The 12,506-nt window shown below is 40.7% G+C and overlaps 1 protein-coding gene across 2 annotated transcripts in view; it reads left to right on the top strand.

Annotated features, from left to right (window-relative positions):
- The first annotated feature begins 3,511 nt into the window (after positions 1-3,511).
- Atx2 (Ataxin-2) overlaps positions 3,512-12,506 on the top strand; it is a 29,539-nt gene continuing 20,544 nt past the window's right edge. For both annotated transcript variants that reach the window (XM_067759441.1, XM_067759440.1), the window contains exon 1: positions 3,512-4,682. In XM_067759441.1, the coding sequence (XP_067615542.1) occupies positions 4,633-4,682 (50 nt within the window). In that variant the 5' untranslated portion in view covers positions 3,512-4,632. The remainder of the gene's footprint in view (positions 4,683-12,506) is intronic.

Genomic DNA, 12,506 nt, shown 5'->3' with positions numbered 1-12,506 from the left:
CCAGCATCAAATTAAAGAAATCGCACTATAGGGGGTCACCCTGTCTGAAACCTCGTTTAGTTTCGAACGGCTCGGAGAGGTCCTTCCCAATTCTGACTGAGCTGATGGTGTTGCTCACCGTCATTTTGCACAGCCGTATAAGTTTTACGGGGAAACCAAATTTAAACATAGCGGCATATAGGCAGCTCCTTTTCGTGCTGTCGAAGGCGGCTTTAAGGTCGACGAAGAGGTGATGTGTGTCGATTCTTTTTTCACGGGTTTTTTCCAAGATTTGGCGCATTGTGAAAATTTGATCGATGGTAGATTTACCAGGTCGATATTTCGCACAATACACTTGAAAGGACTTTATATTCGATATTAAGAAGGCTGATTCCACGATAGTTTGTGCATTTTGCAGTATCGCCCTTCTTGTGGACTGGGCAAAGGACACTTAGATTCAAACCGTCGGGCATGCACTCTTCCGCCCATATTTTGCTAAGAAGCTGCTGCATGCGCCTTACCAACTCCTCGCCGCCGTACTTGAATAGCTCCGCAGGAAATCCATCGGCGCCCACGGCCTTGTTGTTTTTCAATCTGGTTACTGCTATTCTAACTTCGTCATAATCGGGCGGGGGACATATATTCCATCATCATCGATTGCGGGATCGGGTTCTTCATCTCTGCGCGGTGAATTGCTGCCTCCATTTAGAAGAACAGAGAAGTGTTCCCTCCATAATCTAAGCCCTCTCTGGACATCAGTTACAAGGTCGCCGTTTTCGTTCCTACAGGACTTTGCCCCGGTCTTAAAACCTTCCGTCTGTCGCCGTATATTTTGGTAAAATTTTCAAGCGTTATTCCTGGTGGATAGCAGCTCAAGCTCCTCGCACTCACACCTTTCTGCTTCTGCTTTTTTCTTCCTGAAAGGCGTCTCGCTTCCTTTTTCAACTCACGATAGCGTTCACACACTCCTCTTGTCGCGCTCGCTTTTAACGTAGCCCTGTAGGCAGCCTCTTTTCTTTCAGCTGCAACGCGGCATTCTTCATCGTACCAGTTGTTTTTTCGTGGTCGCCGGTAACCAATTTTTTCCTCGGCGGCAGTACGAAGTGCTTTGGAAATATGCTCCCACTGCTCCTGTATTCCTTCAGGAAGAGTTGTGCTCTCAGAGAGCAGGTGTGAGAGTCGAGTTGCGAAATCATTGGCAGTCTGTTTTGATTGAAGCTTTTCGACGTCTAGCTTTCCTTGTATTTTTTCCCTTGGTTTTAGCCGCGTTGAGGCGGGTGCTTATTTTGGCTGCAACGAAATAATGGTCCGAATCGATGTTAGGTCCTCGGATCGTGCGCACATCTAAAACACTGGAGGCATGCCGTCGTCTATCACAACGTGATCGATCAGATTGCGAGTATTTCGATCAGGAGACAGCCATGTAGCTTGATGTATCTTTTTATGCATGAACCTCGTGCTGGATATGACTATGTTTCGAGTACCGGCAAAGTCAATCAGCCTCAGTCCATTAGCAGAAGTTTCATTGTGTAGGCTGAACTTTCCGACTGTAGGGCCAAAAACACCTTCTTTGCCCACCCTGGCGTTAAAGTCACCAAGAACGACTTTTATATCATGACGGGGTCAGCGCTCGTATGTGCGTTCTAATTGTTCATAAAAGGTGTCTTTTACCTCATCGTCTTTCTCCTCCGTCGGCGCATGGGCGCAGATGAGTGATATATTAAAAAATGTTGCTTTTATTCGGATAGCGGCGAGACGTTCGTCCACAGGTGTGAACGCCAGAACTTGGCGACAAAGTCTCTCTCCCACCACGAATCCTACGCCGAAACTGCGCTTATTCGTATGGCCACTCCAATAGATGTCACAATTTTTGATTTTCTTTCTTCCTTGTTTCGTCCAACGCATTTCTTGGATGGCGGTGATGTCAGATTTTGCTTTGACGAGGACATCAGCCAGCCGGGCATCTGCACCAATTCCATTCAGGGAGCGGACGTTCCAGGTGTATGCCCTCAATTCATTGTCCTTCAAACGTTTGCCATGGTCGTCGTCAATAGAGAGTGTATTTATCCGAGGCTTGTTGTTATATTTCATTGGTGTATGGTTTTACGTGGCGGGTCCCAAGCCCAGCGCACAACCCGCTCAGCGGGGGTGAAAATATTACTTGGCACGTTTATATAGCGAGCCGCTTGCTCCAAGACAGACGCTCGCTTGCAGCCGCACCTAGAGGTGTTCAGACGCTACTGATGAGATCTCCCCGGCGAGCCCTTAAACCGATTATGTCAGAGTGGCCTAGCCAGGTTGTCGCTTCTCACATTAGCTGACATCCGTTTAGCGGCTACCCAGAGGATACTTGGCCGCAAGCGACCGGCAGTAGTGAGCTGCTTGAACCGCATGCAAAAGAATCGCCCTGGCTATTCCCAGGTGAATGGCGGTCAGAAGCTTTCCCCACTTTCGTGGACTTCTACACACGGCTCCGTCCTCCACTGTCACGCATAAGCTTGTGTTAAACGCATCTATATGAAAAATGTCATTGTGTCACGGCCTTAATGTTTTTGGCCGGGGTATCGCTGATTCCTTTTCTCCCAAATTCTGACATTTTCAAGGCGAATTCATCTTATGGTGAATTCGCCCCGCGCCAAGTTGGTCCAGCTGAGTTCCAAGGCGAATCTATACCAGGTGGTGGCAAAGCGAATTCAACCAATTCGCCGTGCAGAAGAATTCCAGGTCAAAAGAAAATTTTCATTGATTTCGATTAACTGACATATTGTTGTACACGGCTTTGTATGGAAAATTATCAAGAAGAAGCAATCAGCTGTTTGGATAACACCACCTCTACTGAATTCACCTTGCTGAATTCTTTGCAGAATTTGAGTTTTTTAAGTTGCAGATATTTTCTTATTTCTGCAAAGAGTAATTTCTGTGCAAACAAAAGCAAATCCAACTTAATAAAAAATGACTTTTGATGACACATCACTCCTCTTTGGTCATAGTCATTATTCGCAAGTTGTTTGCTATCGAATTGCCTTTATAGTCCGTAGTAGTCACATATACTAATAATTCTGTCATGAATGGGTTAATTTTTTGACGACATTTGCCGTTATCCAGTGAGTTTTATAGCTCCGACTCACGCTCAATTCTCACGGGAATGCTATGCATCATTGAGAGACTTGAGAAGCAGATGCCGTAATATTTTCGCACACGTGAAATGTGATAGGCAGATGTCGCCGCTGTTTTTCATTTTACTCATACGGCAAAGGCTAAGCAGCGACATCTATTTTTGAAAAAGTAGGTTTATTAAAGGCAGCGTTGCCAAATTAAAAAGAAGTAATTAACAAATTATCTGGCTCACAAATTGAACCAGACTTCTTTCTGGATTTATCTGGCTCAAATCGTTGTTGTTGCATTTACATTCAAAATTATTTATCTGGCTTAGGATTTTGCCACCAGATGATGGCTATTGATAAACTGTCACATTTGTCTTTGGACTTGGCAGCACTGCGACGCAACGCCATGCAACTCTGTATGGCAGAAGTGACAGCGAAAAAAATTGCAGAACAGTAAAATTTTTTAGAAGCCTAACCTCAATACTAACAGAATTATTAGTGAATTTTGGGACAAGCTATCTGACCTGATAATCGATCCTGAATGTACTTTGCATGCATTAAAACAAATACATAATAGCGTGTTAAGTGTTTGCGTTGATTTACAATTTTCCATTGTCTTATGACGTACGCACAGAAATTTTTCTCATAAATTGCAGCATTCGCATGAAGTAAAAAAAGTGTGCCATCGCAAAAAGGTGACAACGTGAAAATTTCTGCAACGAAGTATGTGGAAAAGAAAATAATTCAAAGGAAACAACACAAAGCAAACAACAATAAGGAGGAGTAAAAGAAAGAAGGGAAAACGCATCAGTCGCCAAGAAAAGGGAAAAACCTGCATGAGCGAATTAGCGCCAAAAAGGAACGTCTATTAAAAGACCAACGCAAAAGAAAGAACCAACATCAGCAAAAAGTTGCCGAGGTAATCAGCGCATTGTTGAAAAAACGCAAGCTTATTTCAGAATAAGTGTTAATTTTGTTGTGGAAAAATAAGAAATTTTGGCACGAGGAAAGACCAAATGTACTTGTAAAACAGTACAAATATTCATATACACATATTGCATAGATTATACAAAAAAAAAAAAAAAGAGAAAAAAGCGACATTTTATTAGCGAGATCCTATTACGACTACAGCCACATCGCATGTGGAACGTGTTGTAATCTGCATAAAAGAAATATTAATAAAAAAAACTTTCAAAGTGTGTGAAACGATTCTTTGACTTTGTGTTTTGTGGCATACTGAATTATTTTTTTAATATTCAAAGTAAAATATAAAATCAGCATACATACCTACTGGGCAACACTTGTCTTAGCTGTAAAACGAACAAAAAACGTACGCAACAAGCTTAAAAACGTGTCCAATATAGCTTGAAAGGCACACCATCGTACGAACAGAGTGCTGATAGTGCAACGAAGTGGTGGAATTTGAAGATAAAGGAGTGGAGCAATAATTGCCACAGAGAGGCGAGGCGTCACAACCAAAAGGGGGCACAATCGAAAGTGCCACTTGATCACTAATTGTTTAGTTAATCACAAAAGTACGAATAGTATCATGAACTCCAACAGCAATAAACGTAAAAATCGCCCTGGTGGCGTATCGAGGTAAGTGTAGTTATGTGAATATGACGCCATCCGGTTTATTTCTTTTATTATTTATCATTCATACAAAAATTGTACTTTTATTTGTGTGTGCTAGCGACAGTTTTTATGTTATATAAGAATTAAATAGAGTATAGTTACTTGCCAGTCGTGTGCCCATTATATTTTTTGGCTGAAATCCTTGCATTCTTTTGGATAAACTCAAACTTTCTCACTAAGCAATTTGTGCTATTCACATCCATTGACCTATGAGTCCACGTAGATTTTAGTAGCATGTGAGTCAGCATTAACTGCCAAACGTATGGCACAAAGGCGAATCCAGTTTATTTTTTTTATCATGTTTTATCTCATTTCTCTTTACCGAAATGGCGAGGTCATTGCCTTTGTATAAATATGTCAACGTTTTGTTGGTAAAAAAAAAATATCATTCATTAAAGCGCCACAAACATACAGAAATTCGTCGCTCTTAAATTTATTCCTCTTGTTTACGAAATTCTTTTTATATGTACATATGTATGTACTCATGCCGGTTAGCACAGAAGGTTAGTACGTTTGAGAACTCACATGGTTGTTTCTTAATTTGGCGCGTATTTAATCTGACAAGCTGGCTGAATTCTTTCTATATATGAGGTGATACATAAATCTGGACAATAAAATATCTGGACGGAAGTCCTTCATGACAGCATGGGGCAGATGACTACGGAACTGCTTTTATCTTTTGACGTAATGTTACGACTAAGAAATGTATTTCCCGAATACATAAGTTTTCGGAATTTTTTAGGTCATACTTTTCAGTTACTTCAGTAGAACAGCGCCTTTGTTAGTGTTGGGAGACATCAGAACATGTGGTTGGTATCATTCCAGTGCTTTACAGTATTATACGATTTTTGGACTTTTCCATGGTATTGGAAAAACATTAAGAACATAATTTTTAGTTAGGGATTATCTACTTAAATTTTATATCTGAATTGAATTGGGTTACTTCCGCAATAATTCGTAATCTATGTAAAACTTCCTGGTGGTATTTTTGAATTGCTTAAAAATGCCCGTATCTTTTAAAGGCCGCCAGGACATCAAAATCCTTGCAAACAAGAAATAGTCAAAAGGTTAAGTCGTGGGGTAATAGAATTACCTTATTGTGTTTAGACAAATATCGGAAAAATGGCAAATGGAAAAGAAACTGGTGTAAATTGTGTTAACGTTTACATTTTACCACGTCGAAACCCAAGGTGGTGTATTCTTGCTCAGTTGCGCATTCCTACTGTGACAGGTTCTCCGGGCGCCAGCGGGTTAGGGGATCAGAATATACCCGCGGTAGGTATGCCTGTCGTAAGAGGCGACTAAAATACCAGATTCAAGGGGTTGTGTAACGCAACCCTTCAGGTTGCCAGCGCAATATATAGCTTCTCCGAACCCAATTGTCAACCTCACCTATCCACTGCGAATCCTGTTTCACTAACAGACCAGGCTCTGGCGACCACAAGCTCCTCATGGAACTTGAGGGTGGGGAGGGGGGAATGGCCTAAAGGTTTAATGTGGCCACATAAATCGTTCCCGAGATGGTCGGGCTAGCACCTTAATGATGCTGTGGTACCGGAGCGTACCGGATCTTTATCCGGCGAAGGACCATCACATCGATAACACTCCCCAAAGCCTTCGGGGAGCAACCTTATCGCTACAACAACAACAACCCTTTTTACAAAATGCGGAATATTTTTCGAGCATGTTTGCCGGGTCCGGTTGACAAATAATATATGCGACAAGGCCTGCCTAGATGCCACAGGGGTTAAGAGGATTAGTATTTGCAAGACGTACAAATCCAAACACGCAAAAAGTCATTACGCGACAGTGGAATATTACAAGAAAGTGTTAGTACCGACCCTTTATCTTTGGGACAGTTTATTTACAAGAAGAAATATCTGCAGTCAAGAATGTGGTGTATCATCGATAATTCAGGTAAGTATAATTATGGCGCCACCGTGGTGTGATGGTAGCGTGCTCCGCCTATCACACCGTATGCCCTGGGTTCGCACCCCGGGCAAAGCAACATCAAAATTTAGAAATAAGGTTTTTCAATTATAAGACAATTTTTCTAAGCGGAGTCGCCCCTCGGCAGTGTTTGACAAGCGCTCCGGGTGTATTTCTGCCATGAAAAGCTCTCAGTGAAAACTCATCTGCCTTGCAGATGCCGTTCGGAGTCGGCATAAAACATATAGGTCCCGTCCGGCCAATTTGTAGGGAAAATCAAGAGGAGCACGACGCAAATTGGAAGAGAAGCTCGGCCTTAGATCCCTTCGGAGGCTATCGCGCCTTACATTCATTTTTTATTTATTTTTATAATTATGGCGCATTTTACGTTGAATTTTTTTGTGAATGAAGCCCACGAAGGCTATATGTAGTTGTCAAAATAACATTAAAAATTTGGTGCGATACACCTCGGAATAATTTAGACCGAGCTTTTCTCCCAAGTCGCCTTGTGATACTTTTTAATTCCTACGAATTGACGGGAAGGATGTTCTTCTCTTAGCGATAAAGACACTCCCCGAAGGTTTTGAAATTTGTTGTCCATGTTGAGGGCTCTTTGTCGTATATGTATCCGATACGTTCCGGTAACGAGATCCATTAAGGTACTAGGCCGACCGTCACGGTACCGATTTAATACGAGCACATTGAATTGAAACAAGAATATTATTTATTTGGAGAACGCAGTTCATTCCTGAAAAACACTGCAAAAAAGATGGCAAAGTTGTCATAGACTGCGAACAAAAATGAGAAAACTGAATATAGTTGGTACAAATGAAGAAAGTGCTGTGTCAATCGTAATAAAATAGTGATTTGAAAAAATATAAATATCAACTTTTTTAAATGAAAATAATACATGTAAGTACATATTTAATAAAATAATTCACTTAAACTGAACATCGCAATTACAAAATTTTTACTTATTCCTCTAAAAATTACTATGAAAAGATATAAAAACGGTGAAAAAATAAACATTTCTACTTCTTTTAGGTCATTTCAAGTTAATGGTAGTTGCAAATGGATTTCAATATTACCCGGCAGTGAGATGATCGTATCCATTTAAAATAAGAAATATAATTTGGCGCGATGTGCCTCCAAGGAGACAGAACTTTTCTAAACAGAACCCGGAAGGCTTGCGAGCCCCAGCTGATAGGCGCCCCGTTTTAGAAAAAATGTAGTATTTTTATGTTAGTTCCTCCGTTATTTTAGAGTGATCGTCGGACAATTATACATTCAAAATAAAAAGCAGAGCTTAAAGCATTTAATATATACTTAAAGCTGAATTCTGTCTTCTGATAATTTTGATATTCACTAAGCGAAAGTCACAAAAAATTCACATCAACAAAATTCACCTAAAGCGATAATTTATTAAGATTGAACAAATAATTGCAGTTTGGCAACGTAACATGTTGTTGTTGTTGTGGATGTGCTTCAAATATTACTCACACATTTTTGTTCGAAAAAACCCAAAGAGCGAAGGTTCGAATCTAAGTGCCGACACATTGCAATCGATTCGATATAGTCTTTTTTGATAATTTTTATATTTGTGGTGTGCCCCGGTCCAGCTCAAAATTTAGTGACTGGTTTTGTGAGATTGCAGACAGCATACAGCATATAGAAATGAAAATTGTTTCAAAACTAATTTTCACAAAAAATTTTATAAAAAAGGGCCAATGGCATTGCTTTACCGAATTTGACTTTTTTACATTTAATTTTCAAATTCACTACATGCAGGCAGATATAGCGTTTCAAAAGTCCCATAACTCCATTATATTGGTTATAACGAGAGCTCGGATTTCTATGCAAATTGAATATGTAAAATATATAAAAAAATATGCCAGAAATATGTTAAATTTATTTCCATAAAAAAGAATTCTACCAAGTACATGTGTTATATTCAAATGATCGTCTATGATTAAAATCATTCGCGAAACTGTTTCTCGAAAATGAAGCGACTATTCACGACTTTGTGGGCATTTTCTAAAGGGTTTCAGCACTATTTTATTGGCCTCTTCGGGATTTGTATAGGGCCTTTTCAAAATGTTGTATACTTTAAGGGGTCAGTTGGGAATCTATGCGGATGATGTCTTTTCGAAACTACTTTAGATTAGATTTAGATTAGATTTATTCATTTACTTTCAAATCAAACAATAATTTTTACATGTTTACATACATAAATAAAATTGCCACATAAATTAATACATCGAAATTGAATGAAAGATTATTATTATTTCAAATTTGTTACGTAAATGCTTTGTGACTTTTACCGGAACCCTGTCGGCAATAGTTTAGGACCATTTCGGCAGTGCCCCAGCGGGTTAGGGGATCAGAACATACCCGCGGTAGATATGCCTGTCGTAAGAGGCGACTAAAATGCCAGATTCAAGGGGTTGTGTAACGCAACCCTTCAGGTTGCCAGCGCAATATATAGCTTCTCCGAACCCAATTGTCAACCTCACCTATCCGCGGCGAATCCTGTTTCACTAACAGACGAGGCTCTGGCGACCACAAGCTCCTCATGGAACTTGGGGGTGGGGAGGGGGGATTGGCCTGAAGGTTTAATGTGGCCACATAAATCGTTCCCGAGATGGTCGGGCTAGCACCTTAATGGTGCTGTGGTACCGGAGCGTACCGGATCTTTATCCGGCAAAGGACCATCACATCGATAACACTCCCCAAAGCCTTCGGGGAGCAACCTTATCGCTACAACAACAACAACAACGATTTCGGCAGAATTTCAGCATTTTTTGAGAAGGGCTTCATCAGCTCAATATCGGTTACATCCTATATTAACGAGTTGTTCGTTTGTTACTGCATTGTTATTGTCTAGTCACCGTGTTGTTATTGGTTTATTATGGCTTGTTATCGAGGGGCCATAGCTGGATTCTTGATTTTATAAAATGTTTTCGGCATCTCTTCAATAAAAAATCATCGGAAACGAACTAACAACATGCTGATAACGAACCGATAACTCGTCAATAACAAATGTCATTAACACAACACCACTCGTAAAAACGTATAAAACTTTTGAATGAAAACAAAGAGCATACTACTGTTAGTAACGTTAAATAGTTTGCAAAGTTATTAACGAAGTCAGAATGAACTTCAGTCTCCAGAGCCTCGCCTGCTAAATAAACACGTTTCGCCACGGGTACGCCAGGTTTGAAATAAGATTGGGAACTATAAATTGCACTGACAACCCCAACACCCCACATGAATCCCAAGCTTACCTGCTAGATGCTATCGCTGCATTGAAGCTTATAGTAGAAATATTGCTCCGGATAGTAGGCAACTCGAAAATTTCAAGTTTTCCTAGGTAGGTTCGTTTCTTTTTCAGCTATAGTTGGTGGTTTAATACTTATTATATCGACGCTTGCCTCACTACTTATGCCAAATTTTACATCGGGAGTTGACTTTTGTAAAAATTTAGTTTAACAAAATAAAAATAATTATTAAATTATGAAGTATGGCTATACGAGTATATCATTTCTAAAGTTATAAATGAGTCTGTTTGCAACAGCATGGCGATTAAATGAATGAACTAACCTTCATGAAATTATGTACTTATTTTTAGGAATGCCAGCATTTTTATCGCGGATGTCACTAATTCGATACATTTCTGAGTTATCGCCCTTGCTCCGAACTCTTATGAGCTTTCGGCAAGAACTGCTCCACCAAAGCGAAATGACATTTAGATTCGAAAGCGACCGCATTTAAAAACAATTTCAATGGAAATGGCAGTTACTAAAGTGTTAAGATGAAAAGTGTTATTGTTGTTGCTGTTGTAGCAGTGCTTCGCCCCACCTAATAGTTGCTACCGATCACAAATCGTCATCAATATCCTCTAACGGGAGTCCAAGAAAACTTGCTGTTTCAACGGGGGTGGGCCATATTGAAAGGGGTGTTAGAGGCGTTGGTTCCACATTACAATTAAAGACATGGTTGGTGTCATGTGGGGACACATTGCAAGCGCGGCATACATTTTGTATGTGGGGGTTGATTCTGGATAGGTAAGAGTTTAACCTGTTTCAGTATCCAGAACGAAGTTAAGCTAGAGTGACTCGCGTTTCCCTGGGGAGTATGCGTTCCTCTTCCGCAAGTTTTGGGAACTGTTCTTTGAGTACTGGATTCACCGGGACATTCCCGGCATAAAGGTGCGACGCCTGTTTGTGCAGGCCACCAAGGACCTGCTTGTGTTTTTTTTACCTCATACGGCTGAGGTCTCAGGTGCAGTATTTCCTCAAAATGCTTACGGATCCCAGATGAAAAGTGTCGAGGAATATAATACATTCGTATCATGATAGCAACTCGAGAGGGACTTCTGGGAAGTTTAAATTCGTAAAGGTGATTCTAACTGATGTGAGATGTGTTGCAGTAAAAATATGTTTGCCCCAAATTAAAAATTAAACCAAATTGCGTTAAATAATTTGGTACTTGAGTGATGTTTAGCAAGTACTGAGTACAAAACCTTCGGAGTCTCCTTATCGCTACAAAAAGAAGAGGAACCTGCCATATGCACATTAAATTCAACAGGTCCATCAGTTTAACACCTTCTACTCTCAGAACCCAAGATATATTAATTGAAGTATACATAAAGTCAAATATGAGCGCAACTTTATTCTCTTGTTGTTTTTATAAGGACACTCCCCGAAGGCGAAAAGGACACACCCCGAAAGCTTTGGGGAGTTTTATTGTTGTTGATGGTCTTTTGCTATTTAGCAATGTTAACACAGCAACAACATGGTCCCTTCGGGATATAGATCCGGGAACGATTTAATATGACCACACTGAACCTTCTAGGAAGAAGAAGAAGGCCAAGAGAGCATTCATGGCACTGTATGCATGGATGATAATGTTGGGATGCACGTGGAGCATCTGAGGCTCAACCTCTCATTGGGTATTTATGGTGATTGTTGACCACATTTTTTTCTTCGAGGTCTGTAAGTAAGGGTATACCGGTCAGTGCCTTTTGATTTCACATGCTTACACGTTCGGTTCTGGAGTTGCGATCTCAAGCTTGCGGGTATTAGGGGCGGCACAATTATCACATTCCGAGGTAGCATTTAATCTGGTCCCTAGAAAACTTCTAGTGTCTAGACATCTATTTTTAAGGCATAAATTGTGGTAATTGAGGTTTTTTGTTTGGTCGTCAAAGGAATTCTTGTAATTTAATGGACGGAATAAGTATATGTAAGGTCCTTATTGATCGACCAGTTCAACATAACCAACATAACAGTCACGCAGGATGCTGAAGTGTGAGATCAAAAGCGTCACACCTATGCTTGTACAAGGGTGCCCAAATGGCGGACGTGGCGCTAGTGGAACGAGTAGGGTCTGCGGTATACTGTGCTGTTCCGGAAATAAACAGATCCTACAAGCTGCTAGTTGCGGCCGCCGTGGTGGGGTGTTAGCGTGCTCCCCCTACCACACCGCGGATCCTGGACTCAATTCCCGGACAAAGTAACATTAAAATTTCGATTAGATTGGGCAAGATTAAGATAAAGCGCAAGTTGCACATGATCTACCAAGCGGAAAAGGCGTGGACGCAAGAACGGGGCTTAGACTAACAAAGTTACATCTATCATTAAAAAGAGAGGACCGTAGACTCATGACGGGTATTCTGACTGGACTCTGCCTTTTGGCGTCACATGCCTTTAAAATAGGCTTGGTCAGTGATAGCAAATGTAGGAAGTGCGGGTTGGAGGAGAAAACGATCAAACAAATGTTCTCGTGCCCTGAGCTCAGACCTAGATGCAGCAAGTGCATAGGTCGTAAAAAGCTTCTAGTATTTGCTAAAAGGACTGA

Source organism: Eurosta solidaginis, chromosome 1 (genome assembly GCF_040869045.1).
Source record: "Eurosta solidaginis isolate ZX-2024a chromosome 1, ASM4086904v1, whole genome shotgun sequence".
Lineage (NCBI taxonomy): Eukaryota > Metazoa > Arthropoda > Insecta > Diptera > Tephritidae > Eurosta > Eurosta solidaginis.
The sequence above is the reverse complement of the archived record's forward strand: the minus strand, read 5'-3'. Positions and strand labels throughout refer to the sequence as shown.